Below are 24,952 nucleotides of genomic sequence, written 5' to 3' on the forward strand. Positions count from 1 at the left end.
AATATTTCTATGTGCTCCATAATAAAACATGAACACATTTTTTTTTCCCTTAAATTTTAAGACAAACTTATAAAACGTGATCTTTTTATGGTTTGAGCATCCCACTTTAGTCTGTTAAAATATCCACTTAACCCACAGGCACTAAAAGGTAGTGAAAAAGTAGTCCTGGTTGAATTTCAGATGCAGGACCTCAGGAAGTGGAATGATATGAGAAATCGAAAATGGGATTTAGGATGAAAAATGAGAGGTGTCTTTGTGGATGAGTTTGAAAATGACACACATAACCTAAAGTTTTACTGTGCATGTGTTTAGTGACAAAAAATAAAGTAAATGGACAACAAAGAAATCAAGAAAAACAGATTAAACAAAAAACAAGACTCCTTACAATTTATTTAACACTTATGGTGCATTTTGTTAATGATCCTTCCTTTACAGAAACTCAAGACAATATATAGTGTGTCTGGAACTGAAAGCATTTCACTTTTTCCAATTTCTCTACATTTTACATGACTGTCTTAGTTTTTCTTTTTTTTACATATATTTGCAAAAAAAAGTTAAAATAACGTTTTTTCACATCATCAATGTTCAATGTTTAATATTTATTTTTAATTTTTTTGGGGGGGCGAGGGGGGGGGGGAGTAAAATGTATTGAATGTAAAGTCCATTTTGGAATAACACTATAATATGAAATTTGGAAAAAGTGAAGCGCTCTAAACACTCCAGATGCACTTTAGCAAAAAATAATAATAATACAAGTAAAAAACATATGCTTGCTAGATATTTGACATTCAAGTTGATTTAAAAAGTAGGCTGTTATATCAAGACCTAAACTTTATCAGAACTCCACATTAAAGCGACACATTAAATCTGTACCAGCTCCCTGAATGTAATCTGATATCACCCTGCTACTGCTACTCTAGCCTCAGCTTGTTATAATATTTTCCTGATTTCAGTCTCATTTAGTTATTCGAGTTTAATTTTCAACTAACACAGACCCAGCTGCTCTTGAACACACCCAGGTGGATTTTTTAACTATTTCCTAATATGGCAAGAGGAAAAAAGTGCTGGTGAGTTCAGTCAGAACCCAACCTAACCTAGCCTAGGTAAGAAGAGGTCCGGCAGGAAAATCCCTGCACTTGCGGCTTCTTTCTGCGTCCAACGGCTTGTTCAAGTTTTTGCTCTGCAGATGTGTTTGTTCTACCCACAAAGGGGGACGAAAGATTCTATAATCATAGATATAACCTACTGTTACATCCACAGTTCAGTAGTCTGTCAAACTCAGCAGCAATCTTAACGGACGGTTTGTATGTTGGATTTAATCTCCCCGACGCTGATGCTTCTTCCACATCAGACTGAACACTTACACCCTGAGACAATCTTTTCCTACGAAGCTACCAAGCTCCACAGTGCTTTCCACAGTGGTACTTCTTTGCAGACGACAGCCTCAATCACTGCAGCTTTTGTCTTCCTTTGCATAAAACAGGAAGTATTTAAGAAGGAGGAGGAGAGGCAAACAATGACTTTGGGTTGGATTTTAACTTAATGCTACAACGCTCTCTCTCCACCAGCGGTACCTCACTAATAGCTCTCCTGTTCAATCCGCTTCAACATTTTTCTTGGTGCATCTAGGTAATACAGATACTGTGATCCAATTAATGACTTGCTGGAAAAAAACATAGTTTATAACGGGAATATGACATTTCTGAGTCAAGCTGGTTTCATGAGGTTGGGGATTTTGTTTTTTCTGTTGTATGGTGTTTTATTTTTAATCCAACAACGGCTTTTCAGCAAAAGCAGCAGAATTAAACATTTGACCCCAGTATCCATTCTTCTTGATCACAGCAGCTCATAGAAATTCTTCCATTTTCAGAATTTCCAAACCTTCCCTGGACCTCTATCATTTGCGCTCCATACCTACAACAGTGGCCGTGTTGTCAATAAAGCAGAGGACGTGTTTACACTGGCTGCTGATTGATGCTGCAAGGATCGTGCCATGTCCCTGCCCAGCCTCTGAAACCTAAACAATCCACCAGCAGAGCGGGCCTTGGCCCACATATGGGCCGAGTGTCAGCCATCCGTCTGACTGGTCCCAGGCGAAGCTTAGCCCTGGCGCCGTGAGGCAGGACCGGCTCTGAACCCGGAGGATGAACAAGCTCTTAATCATTCATAACAACAGTCTCAGGGAACGCATTAAAGGGAGCCTCATCCACTCTGGGTCACCTGCAGTATCGTTCTGTCATGTGTAGTTACACTGGGCACTGCCAAAGAATCCCAAAGAGGGATACCAGAGAACTGGCAGTGAGGACAAACAATCCAATGTTAGTTTCAACTAAGCTGAGACTAACATCATAACAGTGAGAGTAAGGACATACAGCAGCAGTGTTCAGGAAACCCAATCACTATTACTGGTGTTTCGAATGATCATTTCTTTTCGTTTAAACTGATTCATTTAAGCCTTAAAACTCATGAGAAGCAGATAAAACAAAACTCTTGGTCAAAAAGTATGTCAGCTAAAATCTGTGCTGCTATATTCTAAGTGCTAACTACAATCAATATATTTTATTAATATTTTAATCAAGTAACTAACCTAGCGAAATAGCTAAACATTTGTTCCAGTCAGTAAAACATGACAGAGGTGTTACACTTGCTGCTGTATTAGGTATACATTTGATATTATATTCTAGATTTCCTTTTTCTGATAAAGAGAACATGATTTCTTCAGAGTAACATTTACTCGGAGCTCTGAGCAACTAAATCAGGTGACATATTTCCCTGCTAAGCTGCTTGTAGTATTTGCACAGACACAGATACGTTTCACTTACAGTACTTTGCAAAAGGTTTTTCGACTGCTGAACTTTTCCACATTTTGGCCAGTCGCCAACCTTAATGTATTCTGTTGGGATTTTATGTAATAGATATCTTGATGAAGGGCAAAGAACACGGCAAGTCAGGGATAAAATTACATCCTGAGATTTGAATATCTCACAGAGCACTGATCTATCATCTGAAAATCAGACACAAATGGTCCTTTATGCCCCATAACTACCATTGCACATCACCCTCAAGACACCATCCTCACTGTAAAAACCAAGGCTGATGGCATGGTGCAGTGAGGACATCCTTCTTCAGTATGGACAGGAAGCTAGGGAGAGTTAATGGAGAGATGGAAGGAAATGAACACAGTAAGGTCCTGGTAGAAAACCTGTTAGAGGCTACAAAAGACTAGAGACTGGGGAGGAGGTTTATCTTCCAGCAGGACGAAGACCCTAAACATGAAGCGAGGGATTAAATGCGATGAAGGCTGAATTATGTTAGAATGGCCCAGTCAAAGTATAGAATCTGTAGAAAGACTTGAAAGCTGCTGTTTACAGACTCCCCATCCAATCTGACTGAGCTTGAGCTATTTTTGCAAAGATGCAATCAGTGTCCTGATGTGTAAAGTTGGTAGGGAGGTAATAAAAAAACAAAATACCAAAAAAGAAACAAGCTCTGACCAAAACCGGAGGCCCTCTGGGTACCGATTCTCTGAGGGATTATTTTCCACTTCACAACTATGAACCACTTGGACTGGGTCTAACCCCAAAAATCCCCCAAAAATACAATAAAAGATGTGGTTGTATGGTGACAAAATGTGGACAATTTTAAGGGGTACGAATACTTTTGCGAGGCACTGTACATGAAGCACAAAAAACAACCAAAACACATTCATAGCTGCAGTGCAAAAAAAAGATCCTGGTTTGAGGATAAAATTCAAAACAATCTGATCTATTCCAAGACGAAAATCCCATAATCTTCTTAAAAATCTAAAAAATATATATGTATATATACAAATAGTACATATAGTAGTACATGTGTCAAGAGAAGGTCACTTTGTATTTATCCTATAAAGGCCGGTTCTACCAGAATTCTAACAGAACTTATATGGACAAAAGTACAAAGCATTCAAGCTTCAAGTTCACCCTCTACCTACACAAACTTCCACTTTTCCACAAACTAGCTTGGACAAATATTGGGTTAGTGATGCATTTAGTGTTTCTGCAACTAAATATAATCCTGACTTAATACATACCAGTATCTCTGGGTTTCTGTTCTTTTTTTTTTGTTTTTTTACAAGCAGCCAAAATTTGATGTATTGCATACTACAGCACGACTTGGACACTTTGCAAGGAGGTAAGAGTGCATTTGGAAATCATGCCACAACTACAGATGGTGCCGAAACTGGTCATGCTATTGCACGTGCTTTGCTTGGACAGGAACAACTTAATCATGCTTCTCAACATGATGGACTCCTCTAACAGGAGAGCACCATGGAAAGCAACCAAAACTGTCCTGAAACAGCCAAAGAGACACTAGGCATGGGTCAGTGTGATGTTCTCACAGAGTGATAACATTGAGTAAAAACACCACAGTTTCACAGAATTTACAAGAACCTTTTAAACACCAATGTAAAAGATGATCTAATTGCTTTTCATTAAACAGAAAAACAACAAATTTTCCGGCTGCTGCTGAAATGATGTATGGATTATAACAACTGTTTATTGTTCATTTATTCCTATTTTGAGTTACAGAGCAAAAATACAGAATAAGCAATTTAGCTATAAATTTCAATTAACAAGCTGAACTTTGCCTTTTTACCTTTACCAAATAACACGCTGGTTAACTAGTCGGGCTATCTGCCCAGGTTGCCAGCCTGCAGTCAGCTGCTTTACAGAAATGCTGCTTCTGGTGTCCAAATTACAGATAGCAGCTGCCTCGCTTTTAATTGACATCTGTCAATGTTTTTTGTTGCTGTTTTTTTTTTAACTATTAATATTTTCAGACAATCCAACTCACTGTTCTTGTAACTGAGGAAAAGGTGTAGTTGCCTTCTTTCAGCCATCTGACCAGCAGTGTGTAGCAATAGGTAGGTGGGTGGCATTGCTGAAGCCCTCTGTGCTCCATACAGCACTAGAAAACTCCAGTCGATCTCTCTTGTATATCACCAGCAGGCGGCTAAAGCAAACAGCCAGTTTTGTGTTGGAGCTGTTACTTTGCTACACGGTAACTGGCCCATGCCTAGGCCCAAAAGTGTGTAAAGCACCAACGTGGCTTCTAAACTGCAATCTCAATCTGACCGTGTTATCTACATGACATAAGGGACATAGACATTTATATTTATAAATGTATAAATGTTGCTGCAAATTTATGTGCATCGCTGTGTCTATTAATATTGGTTTCTGTACACTACCATCTGTGTGGCCTCAATCGAAATAGAATTGGTCTAAATCTGCTTTATTTCCTAAATAAATTGGTCTGAAGCACTTTTAAAATGCGATCTTGACACTAGTTTCACATTCAAAATCTAAGCTTTGTGTCTAATAATGTCTTTGGTAGCAGCCAGTTAGGTATTTAGTAGCAAGCACCAACCAACCCAAAACAAATCCGACTGAGAGAAAGGGAAGGACCTATATAATGGAGGTGGATGGTGTAAGAACATAAACAAGAACAAACTTGGTGGAATGGCAATGATGACTATAAAGTTTACTGTGCAAGTCCAGAAATGATGTCATTTCTGTGAGATGACATGACTGAAATGAAAGGCAAGATGTTTCACCCCAAACCTAAAATACCACATCATCTAATACAATTTTCAAAGATGATTTTGATCAAATTCTTCCTCAAAGCTTTCAGTTTGTAAAGCAACCATGTTTCCATGTCACTGTGTTCCCTGTATCAATAAATTAGGTAAAATTACAAAAGCTCAACTATCCACATAATACATAAGATCACCCCAAAGAGTTTTATATAATAGCTTGCAAATACATTTTTGTGCATTGAAAAGGAAGTACGTCTTCTTTTTGACACTTTTCATTTACCAGTTATTGCCACAAGGCAGCTGTTACCTTGCAATTCTCCCATGACTTGTTGTCTGCAGTATTCTGAGAGCCGGTACCAAATTAAACTACACTGTGCTCATTTATTTATTTATTTTCTTTTTTACCAATGCTCTCTGTGTCTTTGAGCGAAGAGGAGTTAACTGTTGAGTTTGGCTGCCTGTTCCTTTTCAGCTTTCTCTTTGGCCTTCTCCTTCTCTATCAGCTTCTCTTCCTTCTGAAGCATGACCATGATGTCAGCCACCTGCGACGTAGAGATGTCGATGTCCTCCTTGTCAATCAGTTCCACCACCTGAACAAAACATGGCCCAGATGAACATCATTTAGACAAAGATTTTTTTCATTTTTTTAAGAACTAAAACAAACACATGGTTTCCAAAGAAATATGTTTTTATAAATTACCAATGGCCCAACTCAGACTTATCACATTGTGTAATAAACAAACTGAAGATGCCCCAAAAGAGCTTGATGGAGAGAGAGTAAGTGTTGTTGGAAAAATGTTAAGATCTTTTATATTTTGTAATCATAAAAGCATTTTGTCATGTTACAACCACAAACACAAAGGAGTGCATAATTGTAATGCTTTTCACTTTCAGGGCTCACGACAGCCAATCATCCATCTCCATCTAACCCCATCTTCTGTATCTTCTTCTCTGACACCAACTATCTTCATGTCCTCTTTCACGCCACCCATAAATCTCCTCGTTGCTCTTCCTCTAGAACTCCTCCTGGCAGTTTCAGCCTCTGCATTCTTCCACTACTCACTATCCCTCCTCTGTACATGTCCAAACCTTCTCAGTCTGGCCTATCTGGCTTTATCTTTAATACATCTAACATGAGCTCCGATGTACTCATTTATGATCCTATCCATCCTCGTCACTCCCAAAGGGAATCCCAACACCTTCATGTCTGTGCCTCCTGTCTCTTCCTTAGTACCACTGTCTCTTAACCAGAAAACATAGCTGGTCTCACCATCATCTTCTACATCTTTGCTTTCATTCTCGTTGATACTCTTATCACATAAACACATCTGACACTTTTCTCCACCGATTTCAACCTGCTTGAACACGTTTCTTCACCTCTTTTCCACACTCGCCATTGCTCTGGACTGTAGACCTTCAGTTCTTCCACCCTCTTCATCTCCACTGCATGTAATCTCACAGCTCCACTTGGGTCCCTCCCATTTACACATGTATTCTATCTTGCTACAGCTAACCTTCAACCCTCTACCTTCAAAAAGGCAAATCTCAATCTCTCTAGGTTTACCTATTCCTGTTCCCTGCTCTCAGCACTGATCACAATGTCATCTGCAAACATTATAATCTGGATTATAAAATGGAGATTCCTGTCTAACCGCATCTGTCAACCTGTTTATCCCCACAGCAAACAAGAAGGGGCTCTGAGCTGATCCTTGACGCAGTCCCACTTTCACTTTTAACTTCTCTGTCACACCTACAGCACGCCTCACAGCTCTTGTACATGTCCTGTACCACTCTAACATACCCTCACCTCTTCTTATGTGATATCTTTATCTGAACGCACACCTGTAGGGGAGAGTGGGGACAGTCGCACCGTGTGGCAGTCGCAACATCATTGAGTTTAGCTAGTAAGCAATTCACGTAGACTGATTATAATCCTACAACACATGCTCAGTTAGCCCCTCCTTCTTTCTGGAAGGCAACAGCCACACCCCATCATTCCTTCAAGGAGAACAGAGAATGGAGGTAAAAAACGTAATCTTTTAAATGAGTACTTTATTTGTCATCGTGTCCACAATGTCTGTATGAAGAACTTAATATATGGTTTGAATCAGCAATTTCTTAGCTTCCAACAGTCATAGGCAACATGGTCTAAAAGTAACGTTTTAAGATAGCATAGCTAGTTTAAGCATAGTAGTTAGGGCAAGGGACAGTTGCAACATGGTGTTGAATTGACTAAATGATAAATGGACTAAACTTATATAGCAATTTTCCAGTCATACTGACCACTCAAAGTAGGGCTGGACGATATAGAAAAAAAGCCTATCGATAAAAAAAAATGCATATTGATCGATATCGATAATTATTGAAAATATTTAAACCCATATTTTATGTGCAGCTCTGCCTGGACATTTTATGATATTGCTAAATGATTTAATTCTAATAACAAGAACGCAAACACAGAATTCCAATTAAATATTTATTTAACCAACTTTTTAACCATAACAGAATTTCTTTAAAGAAAAATAACTTAAGAGACCTGAGTTTTGTTATTAAATACTGACAAAGAATAAACTAAAGTGACCAGTAAAATGACCAAAATAAATATACCAAATAAACAGATAAAATGTCCTATTTAGGTGGGAATAGTACACTAGTTACTTCTCAGGTTTCATAATTGAGAGGCTGACGCAGGGCTGAGGTCCGAGGTTGGGGCGTGTAAGGACAGCACGAGCTGTGTCAGCCCCGGGCTGCTGCTGCGCGTCTTTGTAGGAAGACTTTTTCTATCACAAAGAAGGGAGCCCGGTTTAGCTGCTATACCTGCTTTGTTTAGGAAGAAGTTCCAGAAGATTCCTACGAAGACGCGCAGCAACGCGGGGCTGACAACACGGGGCAGCAGCGCGAGCTGTGTCAGCCCCGCGTTGCTGCTGCGCGGGGCTAAAACGGCGGGTGTGAGCGGCTTACGTGACGTAACAAGTTGGTTGCGTTACCAGACTTTGTTTGTACCGGTTCCTTGCAAGTTTCACAAATCACTGGTTTATTTCTGTCAGACTGGCGAACTAGTAAAACCCCGTTTTGGAACCGTTTCCTCCGCCTCTCCTTGCTGCGACATATTCACGTGCTCTGTGTTGTGGTTTGAGAGGGCGGCGCTTTGTGACGGCGTGCCTGGGTCCGCGATTACGATTGGTCGAGAGGAAGTAGTGACTGTAGCATCAACTAATATGATAGACTGAAAGGAAGGAAGGAAGGAAAACTCTCTATCGAAGTTTTATCGACCCTATTTTTTCCTATGGCGCCACACGTCTATCGATAGATATATACTGTTATTGAATTATCGTCCAGCCCTACCTCAAAGTGCTTTACACTAAAGCCACATTCACCCAATCGCACTGGCTAAAGCGCACACATTCATACACCGACATGCAGACTGGTAAGCAACTTGGGGTTAAGTGCCTTGCCCAGAGGCACATCAACATGTGACAGGGGAAAGCTCGAATCAAACTCTCAACCTTCCAATTGTAAGACATCTACCCATTGAGCCACAATTGCCCTAATACTGATTGTGGTTTCTTTTGTAAATATTTTTTCAGTATTAAATTTGTTTTAGTCACCAGCAACACCTCTGGCCTCAAGGTCTCCATTTTTGGATCCATTCTCACCATCTCGGGTTTATACCAATGACAGGGTCTTGCTGTTTGAAAAATTCTTGTGGATTCTCATAGCCTTCTAAAATAAAGATATAAATTTATGCACCTTTTAATGTGATATGTAATGAAAACATAATATGGTTACTTATGCAACACACATTACTTAAATTGTTGAATAACCTTATAATAAAAAAAAAATGTGTGATGAAAAATTAGTTTTATTTGTAGATAAATTGGTGTTGCTACTGTCCCTCGTGACAAATTCATTAAAAAACTCTGTTCAAACACGTGTTACTTGCTTTAGATCCACCTTCTGAATGTTGCAATTCCATGGTTGTGTAAGGGACAGATGTGTTTAATTTGTTAAATATTGTCATTCTAATACAAATAGCCAGTGAAATGTAAAAAGTGTTGCAACCGTCCCCACTCCCTCCTACTTCCTAAATTTGACGTTTAAAATTTGTTCTATAATTAACAATAACTGACGGTACGACGAAGTAATAGGGCCATAAACGAAAAAAGAGGAGTACATTTCCACCAAAAAAAACTAATATTTTGAGAATAATTTCACATATTTTCAAGCGAAAACTGATACCGAAAGGTCGCAAATTTGTGAAAAGATTTGTATGAATAAAGGCACATATTTTCAACATTTAAACTAAGATATTTTATGACATTGTTAAGTCAGAAATTTGCTAGAACAATTAAACAATTAAATTTAGCAGAGAAAAATCTAAGATTTAAATAGCAGATATTTCTGACAAAAAATGCCAAAAGTCCTCTAAGATTTAAGTGGCAAATTAACGAGATACACATTCGGATATTTCCCAAAGTGTGCGGTATCTACATTTGGGGTTTTTATTCCTTTATTGGGTTGACATGAGTGCCTTGGACGGGATCCGCCTACAGTTTTTCATCATTGTGAGGAAGAAGCTTAAAAATGGCTGCATCAAGTAGATGTTATTATGCTGCAGTAACTACTGCTCAAGAGTTACAAGTTAGATCTGATTTTTTCTGGCAGACAAGCACCTCATTTAGCCCGTATTTTAGCCAACGCTAATAACATGGTGGTCTGTTGACTGAAGACAAGCCGGTCTCCAATTTGAAAATGACCATCAAGCCAGCCATCACTGGGTTTTTGTAGGTCACACATACACCAGGAAGTACGGTAGCAACGCTGGCTTGAACCTTTCAAAATAAAAGCATGTTTACCAATTATTAACTGGAGCCAGTTATCATGCTTACCCTTCTGTTCTAAAAAAATATTTATGTCCTCCTGTGAATATGGATATATGAGAATTATTTTAATGTTTTTATCTTATTTTAGTCACTGTTTTACATGGTTAACCGGATGCTCCTTATTTAAGAATGCTCATTTATTTCCATGGTTATTAAACCAAGCATGTGTTTTCAGTGAATACTTTCAATTTAGGATGATTACATTTGTTTTTTGACAAATTTGCGACCTTTCAACATGAGAGAATTTCCAAGTTTTTCATTGAAAAAGTGCCTTTATTCTGAAAATTTCTGATTTCTTTGGCAGAAATTTACTCCTTTTTTTCTCCTTTCTACAATGGCCCTTTGAAAATGTTTTTAACAACTTGCATCCCATTTACCCTCTCGTTTCCGAGAGTACTCCTAAAAAGGTACCCCTTTTAATATACAATGAAGTTTGTGGTTGTAAGGTGACAGAATTAGAAAAAATTGCATGGGGTATGAATACTTTTGCAAGACACTATACACAGCGATAAAGAAAGATGCATTGTTAAAGTTACTTTAATGACGTCATCAATGTCGATCTTTCCATCTTTGTTGTCATCCAGGGATTCTGCGATCCTCTGCAGCTTCTCCTCTGGAATGTTCTGGATCTGCCGCATGACGTTGATGAGCTCGTCTATGCCAATCAGGTTCTCCCTGAAGGTGTAGAACAGACTGCATACAGGAAACGGTTACCGGCTTTGACACGGTGTAAAATGTGGTGGAGAGATTCGAAATCAACGGTTTGCATTCATTAGGGTATCCCAGATTACACCAATCCAACTGATCTATGTGCTTTGCTGATTTGGTAAGTAATTGAATCCATGCTGACAGATAAATGCAGAACATTGTCTTAGCCTTTTTAGCCTTGTGTGCTACTATAATGGTTTCAATGCCATATTAGCACAAGGCAAGCATAGGATGCAACACTGCATACGATAATACAATATGAAGAAACTTTCATGCTTTTGGACAAACCATGAGCCCAAATTGTACATGTCAAGCACTAAGTTTGAAATGGTTGTATTTGTTTTGATTCAACAGCCCAATGCTGTTAAGTCCATTGCAAACACAGCAACCTGCTGGCAGCACTCTGGTGTAGTTCTGAAGTTAAGAACAGGATCAAAGATTGATTCTCTGCAGAACAATTTCAGCACGTGAAAAACCCATGATGCAACATCAGAGTATGAAATGCAGCAGTGGTCTAACACAGCTCAGCTTACCTTGCAGTGTCGCTATATTTAGTAAAGAATAATCTGTAAAATTTAAAATCAATTAGGGACTGGATTTGGCATTTTGATTGCAAACAATATGAATTGATCGATTTTATATTTTGTCATCTCCACCACAATTTTACAAGAAATCTACTGATATTAAAAGGTGCCTTTCGACTATGGGTTCCTGAAACAGGCTGGTTATGTAAATCATGGCCACTGAGGGTGAGTGGGTCACTCCCCTGTTGAACTTTACAGAGTGAATTATTATTATTGTTCACAAACACAAGCTTCAACCTTGGTCATTAATGCACCCTTAGAGATGTGAGGGGAGAGATCTCAGCCACCACAAGAGAGAAGTCAGACCTAATCTGCATTATTATTACTTACTATTACTACTTACTTATCTTCAGATTCTTTCCTGTATGATGTGGTTTAAAAGCTAAAGAAAAACACCTTCTATTAATGTAGTACTGTAATCAATTTTAAATGTATTTTGTAGATCCAGAGAGCTTGGGGAAAAAAAGGCTGCCATTGCTAAATAAAAAGCTGTGATGTTCACCAATCCAACTAGACGCACTTCCTGTTTGTTTGCTTATGGTATAGCAGAGGAAAGAAGATTTTTGGTGTTACTACCTGGTATTTATAGACTAATAAAGTGGTCTCAAGACAATTTACTCAAGACAACTTAAAGTGGAAGTCGACAATTCACTTAATTCATTTTTATGTATTTCCAATAAAGGGTAGGTAATTCTAATGACGTATTTGAATGGATTCACTGTAAAAATCTTTAAATGTTGTGTTTGGAAACAATAATACCAATGACTCCTGTTGTATAAAGTTAATAGAAAACAAACTACAGCGGAGTTTAAAATGGCAGAGGACAGCAACAAAATGCTGGGAATATTCGACCAGTCTGAAATGTTTAGCGGCCTCCAGCCCATAGCTAAGGTGGAGGGTGTAGCTACGTCTCTACCTCTTTCTTTTCAGCAGCAGACTTTTACCCTGGTACTCTGATTTGGGCCTGGCTCCGGTATCGGAAACGACAGGGTGGGAAATGCATGGCCTTAGAAATCTACCCCAGTTTCAAGAAATGGGTCCCTGCAGTCGAAATGCACCTTATGTGGATGATGATTAAGATGTTAATTAATGATGGATTATTAATCAAGAGAATTATCATATTCACTTTTACAAAGTGCAAAAACCTATTAAAACTAAAATCAATAGGAAAATGGGGAAAACCAATTAAGCTAAAAATGTTTTATAACGTAGAAGTTTCTGTCAGACAAAGTAAACACTGCTTTGTCCATTTAACTTAGCCAATATTAAACAGGTAGAAGAACCTGAATGTGGAGTAACTTTCAGAGCTGGAGCTCTTCACATCGAGGGCTTTATTAAAACAACAAATCCAACTCTTACCCAACAGGCGGAGTGGCTCCACTATCCACCTGCCCGTCCAGGATGACTTTGTCCTTCTCCAGCTCCAGAATGATTTTATCAATGCGACCGATCATGCGAGTGACTCTCTTAGACAGACGCTGACTGGCCTTGGATTCTTCTAAAACCTTGTCTTGACCGGTCATAGAAAACTCCTTTTTTATCTCCTCCAGATCCTGGAGAGCACACATAGGCACACAAAGGAACTCCAGCTGATCAAAGCACAAAACAATCCTCTCCATTTATGTATGACCAATTGTAAATGATCATGAAACAGTAGAAGTGAAAGTGAATAAAGTTTTCTTGTCCATTTCTAGACAACTAAAGGCACCTCGTTGTACTCCTGGACATCGTCCTTCAGGTCCTCAAGTTCCTCTTTCTCCAGAGTTAGCAGTTTCTTCTGCTCCTTCAGCTTAGAGCAGGCATCACTCAGAAGGTCGATCTCTTCTTTGGTTATCTCCTCATCCTTGAACAAAAAGAAATTATGTTGGAAAGGCTCAAATAATATTCTGCTATGGTACATCAATAAAACCTAGAAGATTAGATTTAGAAAAAAATAACTGCTGCCTGTTACGGTGAGGTATTTCAATGCTAAGATTAATGTTTATTCACAACCAAACCAACTAATATCACAATTTTCTGTGCATCTTAGAGGTAGAGTGGCCGATTTTTCCGGAAGTTTCCCCAAGTCCCGTTTTTACCTGTTGCCTTCTTCAGAGGGATCGCATGTAAAAAAAATCTCCCAAATCCACTCTGGTCTTATTTCTTTCTACCGAGGCCTTCCTCTTCTCATAAACATGAATGCGGTTTGCTTCTTGCGACTCTCAGCCATGTTCAAAGTCTACAGTGAGAGCAGCGGAGCTACAATGAACGGCTAACCGCTAAGCTAACCACTAGAAGTGTGCATGCACAACCAGCAAGCTGAAACTGAATCGTGAATGATCGCCCCTCATGTATTTCCATGAAAACTACAACAGAGTTTGTTGTTGGTCGTTACTGGGTTCTATAATTGTTATGTCAGTCTTAAGATTATTGTTTGAATAATAATAAAAAAACGAGTGAAACCCTGTTTGACTTTGGTAGCTTATCATAAAGTGTGATGTTGGGTCCCAAACCCTGACCAGCTGAGAAGTACTGCATTAAAAGGTTTGAAATTGTAACTGTAAGAAGGAAAAATGGTTGAGACATGTGAAAAGAGCCAAGGACAATGTAGAAGAACATTCACTTAGATTAACATTCATTTTAACCCCAAATAAGACATCAACCAATAACACTAGGAGGAGAAAGCCAGTTAGGACACCGGGTTACTGTCCACAACCAATCAATAGATTCTCACATGAGGGAAGAAAAATCTACGGAAGATGAACCGAACATTCATCCGGTTACAGCAGCAAATGAACTGACAAAGGAAAGGAAGGGGATGGCCCAAATAGACGCGTTCTACACACAACAGCAAACAAGATTTAGCATTTCACTTACAATTTCATTTACTGGTAGTTTAAAAGCTAAAACAATAGGAATTGACATAACCCATTTAGAGTTTAGAAATTTAGAGTTCATTTCCTTTTACTAGATCTTCTCAATCCTAAATGTTTCAACAGAAATGCTAAAATTATTTGCATATTGTGGTCAACCGTAATGGGGAACGGGGCAGAGAAAACCCAAATGCTACATGGGTCGGTGGGAGGAGCCAGGTGGAGGGGAGCAACATAAAACCTAACCTGGAAACGCAGAAACATCTGCCACTGCTCACTCTGCGTTGAACAAAACGACACGAAAAGATCACAACAAGTAAGAGACAAAACCTGTGCATCAAATCAGAGAGGGTGTCCAGAACTAAAAAGAAATATGACTTTACAAATAAAATAAAATCTACATCTCTGATTCTAAAGGTTAACTTATCCTGGGCAAAGTGTCTGTTTACTCCTTATTATTTTCATAGTAGATATACAGAAGTAATGAGTGGGAAACAGTAACAACACTGCAAATAAACGTTTCGTAAGACATCCCAAAAGCCATTCTACCAATTTTCCAGAATATTTACAGATATTACCTTGCTTCCCTCGATAACAGGAGCTGTGTCCCTCAGTGTCTCTGAATGAGCTGATCTGTTAGCCTGAAGCGATGCTAGCTCTGCCTCGCTGTGCTTCACCCCATTGGCTTCAAGCTCCAACTCGTCATCCTGCACAAAATAATCTCATTAAACTAGCAAACCTGCAGAAGTGGCCAGCAGAAAGCTAAACAGAGACAGAGCTGAAAGGAGTAGAGTTGAGGTACGGCTGGGCGGTATGACCTAAAATTCATATCACGGTGTAAATCAAATCCCTTCACGGTAACGGTATATACTGCGGTATAAATTTAAGGTTGAAAATGTTCATAAAAAGCAAAGATAATGTCATTTTTAGAGCATTTATTTTGCAGAAAACAGTAGTCATAATGAAACCCAACACTTTTTGCTCCATATTAATATTATTAGTCTTCAAATATTACTAATGGCAGGTACAAAAAAAAAAATAGTCCTTTTACATTTTAACCATCTCTTTCAGGGTCCTCACCAGGACACATGTATGTTTGTGTCTCGGGAGACTGGTGCGGGTGCTGCTGTGTCGTTCCGCTACTTCTCTGGATGTGTTCCACAGTAGAGTGTTGTGTTGTGCAGCTCGAAGGAGGATGTTCGTCAAGCTAATAGAAGCTATTTTATAGGTTTATAGGTGCGCTGACGCACGTTGAAGAGCTTTGCTGACTTTTCTATGTTGCTCTCAAACAGCCGCGTCATACTGACCGGAACGCTCAGCATGTTGCTTAACCGTGCAGGTGTTGGAGCGGAGCGTAGCCTCTGGCACATCGCTTATAGAAATCTCTATTGTAGACCAAATTCATATTGTTTCTACCATCTATCGCAGTCCTAAGTTGAGGCTTAAAACATTATCACTATACCAACTGTCAAGCATGGTGGTGGCGGCATCATGTGGTGAGGGTCTGTTGCTGCCAGAGCTACTGGTCTACCTGACCTAGCTATAGAGTCAATTTATGGACCAAGCCTAAAAGCTTCAGCTCTGCCAGTAAACCAACCAAAGTAAAGTAAGCCCACTAGGTTTGGGCAATATATAGATTTACTTTTTTTTCTCAAATTTTTATTCCAGACTTGGTCCATAGAAGAGTAAAATCATAGAGATAAAAAAATATATTGAAATCTTTTTAAAAGAGATATAAGATGAGACTGTATCGTTTATATTGAGATGGCTTATTTTGCATTATAATTATACATCATTTTATGTATTCTAATTCTGGTAAAAAGACTAGTCCAATGTCCTGTGAAAATAAGCTAGAAATGTGAGGTGGGGGTGTAACTTGCTAAGGGAAATTTGACCAAATATTGGTCTGGGTACATGTGTACTTGTGAGTCTGCACGTGTAATTTAGACCCTGTGTTGGATCAAAAACAATTCACAAGTAATTCTTTAGCTTTATTTTTTTTTCCAAAAGTCACTAAAGAAATGTGTTGCATGATCAATTAACCCAGAAAGGAGAAAACAGAACAGTTTAAATAATAATTAATAATAATAATTTGAACTTTATTGATCTTACAATGGAGAGAATCACTTCTGCATGTAACTCATCCCCTTGGGGAGCAGTGGGCTGCCACTGTGCGGCGCCCGGGGGGCAGTCTGTGGTTAAGGGTCTTGCTCAGGGAGCCAGAGTGGCGGTCTGTGGGAGTTGAACTTAGAACCTCCGGGACCCAAGCACAATGCTCTAACCACTAGGCCACAGATTATACATCTGTGCGTGTTCACAGTTATGCAACGGTAAATATCAATTAATTACAAAAAAAAATATCAGCACTGTAAAGTGAAGGAGTTAAAGCAATAATTATGACAATCCACATTAATTTAATGTAATCTTTCCTGAGAAACTGTATGGGATACCAGAAATGCACAACTGAAACTGCTTAAACTAACAAAATGCTCAGATTCTTTCATCAAAAATGATTGAACAATATTTTTTTTCAAACCAAAGTTTCTATTTAACCATTGAGAGATGAAGTGAACATGATTTACTAAAGGAAAGCTTCTTTTACAAACATTGGTATAAAGGTTTAAACAGCGTATATGAAAAGACATGACGGGCCTACCCTAGCTGCCTTCTCTGCAGCATCAGCCAGCCTCTCCATCTCCCGCTCCTTGGAGTCTTGGCGTATCGCTGCCTCCTCCAGAAGCATCGTCTCCACTTTGGTCTTATTGTCCACTTTGGAGAGCTCCATTTCAGCCACCTTTAACTGGGCCTCTTTGGTCTAAACGAAAAAATAAAAGCTGTTTGATTAACTGCTACCCTAAGTCCCCTACAAAGTGCATAACTGTACTTTTTAGAGCCTACTTTTTGCACGGTTGGTTTTAGATAACATACCACCATTTCAGGAAGGGTTTGCAGTGTAGTTTTGAGCTGGTCAGCCGGTGACAGAGTGTCAGGGAGGAACATGGCTCGAGACAAAAGCAGCAGAGACGTGGGAATCTGTTGGTTCAGATGCAGCTCCAACCACTGCAAAGTCAAGCAAAAGCAGCTAAACAACTGTTGGATATAACTTGGACAAAACTTTTGACCACCTAAAACTTTATAAACCTGTTCTTGTAGTATTTAAAAGGTGTCTGAGCCGAGACAGTAAAACTCTGAGGATCTTTCGCAGGAGTAAATATTGCTTTTGCAGTGTTTCCCTTACCGTTCTACAAGGGGGGCACAGGTAGTGCCACAGTGTACCGTAATGCTCCGAATATCAATTGAGCGGAGCGGCTTCGTTGCCAACGAAAGTTGTTCTCACACATTTTAACAGATTTTTGAGCGCATTGTACCACATAAAATCAGTCAGTAAGCACAACGGTAATCATATATAAAAAGGTGCACCGGATTATAAGGCGCACCATCAATATTTGAGAAAATGTAAGGATTTTAAGTGCGCCTTATAGTCCGAAAAATACGATATTATAAACATTGATGCTCAATGCAGCACGTTCTCAACAAGTAAAAGGCTTTATGGTCATTTTCAGTTATCCTATAAAAATACCATTTGCTTTGATTGTCCCAAATCACCAAAGGTTTCTGTTGGAATCACCTTCCAGCATCCATCAATGAAATAAGATGGCTGATTTATTCTTGGAAAACCCATTTTTTTTTCCTAGGTAGACCTCCATGAATGGATCAGAAACAAATCCCAAATGTAATAAAATTAAAATAACAAAGTTACACTCAAAAATATTCTAAACTCTGGTAGATCTTTGAAGAGATTGTTATTCAATCAAGAAGTAGGAAGGAAGAAAGAGACCTGTAGCCTTCAGAATATAACCATGTATAAAGATAGATGATAGAGACATAGAAAGACTACATTTCTAGGGGAAACGCTGTTTTTTTAAGTGTCAACTCCAAAACACCTCCATGTCCTGTTCAGTATTTTTGTTACCTGGCTGAGTTGTTCTCTCAGACGTTCCTCTGTGACTCCAAGAGCTCTCATGCCTCTGACACGACAGGCTGCCTGCACCTCGTTCACGCTCATACTCTCTACTCCTTCTTCGGCTATTAGCTGGAGAATTGGGGGTAAATAGATGTTAAAAGAAACTATACATTTTACCAGTGATAAAATAACACCAAGTGAAGCTAGGACCTTCATACCTTGTCGTCTGTTCGGATGGCCCTGAGCTTCATGATGAGCTGAAAGCGGAGGAAGTTGTTGGTTCCAATGGACTGGAGCTCCAGGAGACGACAGAGAGCCACCAGCTGAGGTCGAGTCAGGTTGTCCAGAGTCAGCTCATCCTCAAACAGTTTGGAGAACTTTATGATCTGTTCATTACTGGGACGTTCTCCAGAGTCCCGGATCTACAGAAACATTCACATCAAATCATTTTGAATAGGGCAAGACTAGAATATAAAAAACATAACTGACCCCCCCCCCCCCCCCCCCCCCCCGACTCTTTTCACATTTAGTCGCGCTACAGCCGTCTTATTAGGATTTTAGGTGAGAACAAAACAAAGTAGTGCTGAAGTGTGAAATTAACCATAACATGGTACATACTTACCAGTTTCTTAAAAAGTGTTAATTATTAGAATCTGTATTCAGCCTCCCAGTGTCAACAGTACAGCTGCCAGTCTGTTGGGTGTGTCTCTAGAAGCATTGCACATTTAATAGACCAAAAATCCAGCCCCAACGTGTGATCTCCCAAACGAGAGTGTATGTAAACGGTAAATTTCTCCCCTTACCAGATTGTCAATAGGCGTTAGGTCTGAACTTTGACTCTGGTAGTTTAAAACATGAATATGCTTTGATCTAAGCCATGATATTGAAACAGTAGCCAAGATTCAATGAACTGTCATGGAAATTTTCAGCAAACATTTCAAATTTTGCAAAAAAGAAAATCTGAATTACGCATGTTTCCATCTACTGGTTTGGAGTAAATTAACCAGGCAATTCAAAAGCATCATTTCATTAAAAGTTAATGTTATGAATGGCTGTAATAAACAATAAGTAGACGCGACCACACATCTGAGCAAACTGGAGAGAGGTTTTCAGGAATGTGTTGCTATTGGGCAAGTTGTAGTTGTTCTGTCATGTCAACTAGTTCCAGTGATGTTACCGGCAGTCTGGAGACGTAGAGAAAGAAATGCAATTCTGTGCACGTTATGGGAATAGCTGGGAAAACGCTGACAGCAGAAACAGTCGATCAGTCATCTGAGGTAAATATTGACTTTTTCGGAAAAGCCAAAAAACCACCTCAATTGAGCGTAAAAGCGGTGTTGCAAAATTGGGGAAGTTATTTCGAATACCACCGTTTCTAATGCAATACTTAAAAATTTGCATAAACAAATTGATGGAAACACGGCTAATGGATGTTCAGTATGTTTAATGTCATTCTGCTACTGGAAGGTGACCTCCCACTGTAAGTCTTTTGTAGTCCCTCGCAGCTTTTCCTTCAGGATTGCCCTGCATTTGTCTCCATGCACCATCCCATCATCTCGGATAAGCTTCCCTGAAGAGCTCAACAGCGAGGCTTTATTGAAAAAGTTGCTTCTAACCAACGTTTGCTGTTTTGACAGTTGTAGATTGTTTAGATTTAGCATTGAACACCTGGTGTCACAGAATACATTATAGGCATAAAGAGCCTGAATGCAATTACATAGTAATTTAATAAGCAGCTACGATTTATTGACTTTCAAAGAGGTCTTTGAGATATTCAAATTGCATACATTAATACTGCATAAAGACACGTTTTTGACATATTATACAGCCCTACTAAACATTAATAAAAGAAAATTTAGGAATAATCAGGTAAATGTGACTATACCAGAATTAAACCCAGTGCACATGAATACTAGGCATTAAAAACAGGATTGTTTTTCCATCTCTGTGCAAACAACACTACTAGACACTTGAAAAAGGGTGTAATTTCTATGCCTTGCCACTAGTGGGCAGTGTGCTCTATGAAAGTCAATAGCATACATACAAACACTTCCTGCTTAAAAAAGCGCCACCACTAAATAAACCTTCAGAGGTTCAACTGTTGCTTCAGGTTAACCTGAATCATAAAACCACCACCGTGGACTTTAGTCAGGACCTTAGTCAGCAGGGAAGCTTTCATCTGTAGTCCTGATGTAGAAAAAAGCCCTCCATGCAAATAAAACAATATCAACAATATCAACACGACTGACTTTCTCATGCAAAGAAAGCAGCTTCTTCCACCTTTGCCATTTCCCCTTCCAAGCTTAAAGTTAAGCTGAGAAAGTGACTTCCTGGGCTTTTCTTCAATAATCACTTCCTTCTTCTCACTTTCGAAAAGGAGAGATCTGTGTAATGATACAGTAGCTGTCCCATCAATGGATTCTCCCCCTGAGCTGTGCTGAGCTCATCTCTGCACCTCCTCCATCGCCACCACAAGGAACCAGGCTGCCTCTCTGATAATTACTCTTATGGCTTAGCCTGCCACTTTAAGAGGACAGCCATATTGGTAAGTTTGCAGTTATGACATAAACTTTCAATATTTTGGATTATGGATAAAGCAGAGCTCTGGGAGATTTTTAAAGCTTGGGATTTTAAAACTAATTAAAATTCCCACAATTTTATCCCCACATGCCTGTTGTTCTTTATCTACAGATGGACACCCTTTACTAAAAAGGTGATTTCTGAAGGAAAGTTGTTGCCCTGGGTTTTATTTAGAAGCATCAGATTAAGGAGAGGGGGAATCTTCCACTCCACAATTATGCACTACGTTGTGTTGTATTGTCAAGTAAAATCCAAATAGAAGACACGGAAGTCTGTGGCCTTAAAGTTTAAAAACTTTAAGACTCAACTGGTGTCATTATTTCCAGAATGCACTACACGTACTCTTTGTATACACTGATAAAGCGTAGTTTCAACCAGAAGAGAGCCTTCTGGATCCTTCTTCTCATTTCTCACAGACACTGACCTTTTGGAAGAAGGTGGAGAACTCCTCGGTCACGTTGCCCTGGGCAGCCTTGTTCCTCAGTGCAATCTCTTCGATGGTGTCCTGTAAGAACTTGGCCATCTCCAGTTTGACTCTGAGCTCCTTTTTCAGTCTCTCCTCCTAAACACACATCCAAAGATTAAACTGACATTTCCCTTGCCAGCAAAGCAAACAGAGAAACACTTGAAGCGTGAAAATGTGTGTTGCGGATGCATGACTTGCTAATGAGAAAAAATATGGATAGTGTAAAAAAAAACAAAAAAAAACACGCTTAGAACATATGAATCGAACATTTGAGCATTTCCTTAATGGAAACTACAGACTACCTTCTTTGACTGCGTTTCAAAGGTGGAGGGCAGCATGTTGGGGAAGAGCTTCAATGCCACTGGAAGAAGGAACTCCATGAATGGGACGATGATGAACACCAGGAAGGGCAGCAGCCTGAAGACATCTGCACACGTCCGGAGAAACTGAGGAGAATATCCATAAAAACGGCAATGAGCACAAAGCGTGATAGATTTACAGAAGTAGATGTTTTAACAAGCGTTCACGGGACGCAGGAGGTTATCTTTCCGGGGCCTTTTAGTCCAACCAGGCTGCAGTTTACGTAACCATCCAGCAGAGGGCACATCTCGCCCCTGGAGTCAATCAGAAACAGGACTCCATTCTTGGCATGCCTTTTTTTGTCTGTAGACACAGCACCATGCAGGTCTGCATTTACCATTTGAAGAGGGAGCACTTTCAGTCCTGTGCTCTCACCCCCAGTGCACATGCATAATTACCGCTGCTTGCCTTGCACAGAGCTGTAGGCCACAGTGGATGTTCTACCTGCCAGTGCTCAAAAAGCTCTGCTTTATACAACAGGAAGCCCATTAGTTACGCGCAGAGCACAGCAACCATACCGGCCGCGCTCTGAGTCATTGTCCAAATGTCCAACCGTGGCTTTCTGACTGCTCTGGGAAAAGACCCACGGAACCGGTCAAGAGGCCCAAAACGCCAAAACCCGATTCCTCCCTCCTCCGTCCTCCTCCACCTGCATATCAGTGGGTCAGTGGGACGAAGGATTTAGGCCATCTTGAGTGAAAAGGCCTTTGTCTGCGGCCCCATTGACATGTATATCATCTGGCAGAGTTTTGGCATCAAAGCAGGAGCGAGGCTGACCCGCTAACATAGAGGGAGCCCTAACAGAGGGCTGAGTATTGGAGGTGAATGTGAAAGGAGGAGATTAAGGAGGCAAAGCCATTCCAGGTTAGATGAATGGGCTGTAGATGGGCTTGGAACATGCGCACTGTTGGAGTTTCTTGCATTTGAAAAGGGGCAGAGGGGGTGGTGTTGCCTATAGAGAGGAGTACACGCACTGACCCAAGCTTTTCGGCATCGACACCAAGCCTTGTTTCCTCTACTTTACAAACAGAGCGGTATCTTGCTCACGACATGAAGTGTAGGGTTTAAAATGTTTTCCGGCTGCTAACCTTTGCTGCGCAACCGTCGCATCTTGACCTGATATCTAATGGTGCCTTTCCTATTTTATATGAGTGAGGCACAGAGGAATCCGGTTCTGAACAGAATCTGCCCGTTTGTGTTCAGCTCGATCCGGTCCCGGCTGGCGATGAGCTGGATGAGGGGAGCAGCGGCCACCAGCCAATCACGGCACCCAGATCCCTTCCATCCGAGACTTACTGCCGCAGCGAGCGTGGGCTCAGCCGACCCGCTCTGACCCGCTTCTGCTCTCCTGAACTTGACGTCAACACCTTCAGCAGATTATTTGCATTCACACAAGAGCTCAGCCTGATAATGACAAAGATTAAATGCTCCTACGAGTGTAAGAACCACAGGAGACGCTGTAATGTGCGCCCTGTTCAACACCGTTTGAGGCCGGCCTTTTCTCTGCTCCTGGCGTTTTGGTCGAGGAAGCTGCAGATCCAACCCGTTCAGGGATTTGAGTAGCTTATAAAGCTGAAGGTTGAGTTTTAAGAGCAAGGCAACACTGAAACCTAAAGAGCTTTAACTGAGCAACCAGGTGCTGCAGAGCCACAGGTGAGTAAACCCGCAGCTTGTGGTGACTTTCTGTCATTGATCCCATTAGGCAGAAAAGCCGGGGATTAAACAATATGGAAGCTGAGGTCCTGGCCGTTGGAGGCGACTGCTACGCATTCATGGTCCCTGTTTTTACCACTTCTTTGTTTTCCTGAGCAGTTCAGTCCTTTTGTCCACGTGGCTGAGGTCAGTCCCCAACACTGTTAGGATTTATAAGGTGGACATTTTTTTATTTAGAAAGACAGATTGCCATTACATTCATTAATTACAGCTTTATATATATATTCAAGATCATGTTTGAGGATATAAACGAAGAGTCCAAGTGATTTTATCCATGATGCCTTTCTGGTATTTTCTTTTACAGACTATTACTAACTTAGTTGTAAACAATAACAAAAATGAACATTAATGGGGATTGCATCATCTTGAGCAATAAAAACCACAAGAACATAAGAGGGCCAGACACATAATTCACAAGAACAATCAAATTAAGTCGGATCTAATTGGTTTTACATACTCAGTCCATTTGGTCCAGATCTTGTAAAAATGTTATTTTTCAACTTGGAGGGGAAAAAAGAGATCTTTTGGACATTTTTCTTAATATAAAAGGATACACAGTTGAATATCACCCGGTTTTCTCCCAACACAGGCCTTTAGTACATATTACAAAAAAATATATAAAGTGGCTTACAAAAGTATTTACACTCCTAAAAATGTTTTACACTGTGTCACATTACAACTTTAAACTTTAGCCTATTTTACTGGGATTTTAGTGCAGCTGACTGTCCCAAAGTAGCACAACTGTGAGGTGGGAGGAAAACAAAACATGTTTTTAAAATTTTAAAAAGGAAAAATTAGCAATCACATTTAGCCCCATTTCCTGTCTGGAGCTAAGGGTTCTGCTCAGGGAGCCATGCAGGCAGTCTCCTGGGATGGAACCGGGTTCTTTCAGCCCTCTCAGAATCAGAGCGCTCTGCTCCAACCAGTAGGACACCTCTTCCCTCCCATTAAAAGCAAACTCAGCATTTCCCCTACCATTCTCCAAGAACCTGTGTGTTCATGGTTCATTTTATCAAACTATTAGCATTTCTAAACAGCACCAGATCACACCCTGAGCTAGTTCTACCTCTGCGTGGTCGCTCCTCTACCTTCAGCTCTCTGTCACCTACACAGCAACCAAAAGCTGGACGTACAGGGACACCTGCGGCTCATACGTCCACAACTCAATGAGCAGCGCTCCAAAGTGATACTCATTTACAGCACATTAGTCAAGCACTCCACAAACCCGGTCTTATGCAATAGGGCCAGGAAGAGAGCCACTGAAATC

The 24,952-nt window shown here is 40.1% G+C and overlaps 1 protein-coding gene across 6 annotated transcripts in view; it reads right to left on the reverse strand.

Annotated features, from left to right (window-relative positions):
- Positions 1–360: 360 nt before the first annotated feature.
- The window catches only part of letm1 (leucine zipper-EF-hand containing transmembrane protein 1), a 29,328-nt gene continuing 4,736 nt past the window's right edge, over positions 361–24,952 (reverse strand). The window contains exons 4-16 of one of the 6 annotated variants that reach the window (XM_021323264.2): positions 21,915–22,058; positions 21,571–21,708; positions 18,785–18,988; positions 18,576–18,695; positions 17,531–17,662; positions 17,259–17,417; positions 15,181–15,309; positions 14,849–14,881; positions 13,459–13,593; positions 13,110–13,303; positions 11,700–11,732; positions 10,995–11,133; positions 361–6,165 (exon numbers count right to left, since the gene is read on the reverse strand). In XM_021323264.2, coding sequence (XP_021178939.2) covers positions 6,013–6,165; positions 10,995–11,133; positions 11,700–11,732; positions 13,110–13,303; positions 13,459–13,593; positions 14,849–14,881; positions 15,181–15,309; positions 17,259–17,417; positions 17,531–17,662; positions 18,576–18,695; positions 18,785–18,988; positions 21,571–21,708; positions 21,915–22,058 — 1,713 coding nt within the window. In that variant the 3' untranslated portion in view covers positions 361–6,012. Of the gene's footprint in view, positions 6,166–10,994; positions 11,152–11,699; positions 11,733–13,109; positions 13,304–13,458; positions 13,594–14,848; positions 14,882–15,180; positions 15,310–17,258; positions 17,418–17,530; positions 17,663–18,575; positions 18,696–18,784; positions 18,989–21,570; positions 21,709–21,914; positions 22,059–24,952 lie in introns of all 6 variants that reach the window. The other 5 variants (XM_021323263.2, XM_021323265.2, XM_012875949.3 and 2 more) reach the window with 5 other exon arrangements.

Source organism: Fundulus heteroclitus, chromosome 19, assembly GCF_011125445.2.
Source record: "Fundulus heteroclitus isolate FHET01 chromosome 19, MU-UCD_Fhet_4.1, whole genome shotgun sequence".
NCBI lineage: Eukaryota > Metazoa > Chordata > Actinopteri > Cyprinodontiformes > Fundulidae > Fundulus > Fundulus heteroclitus.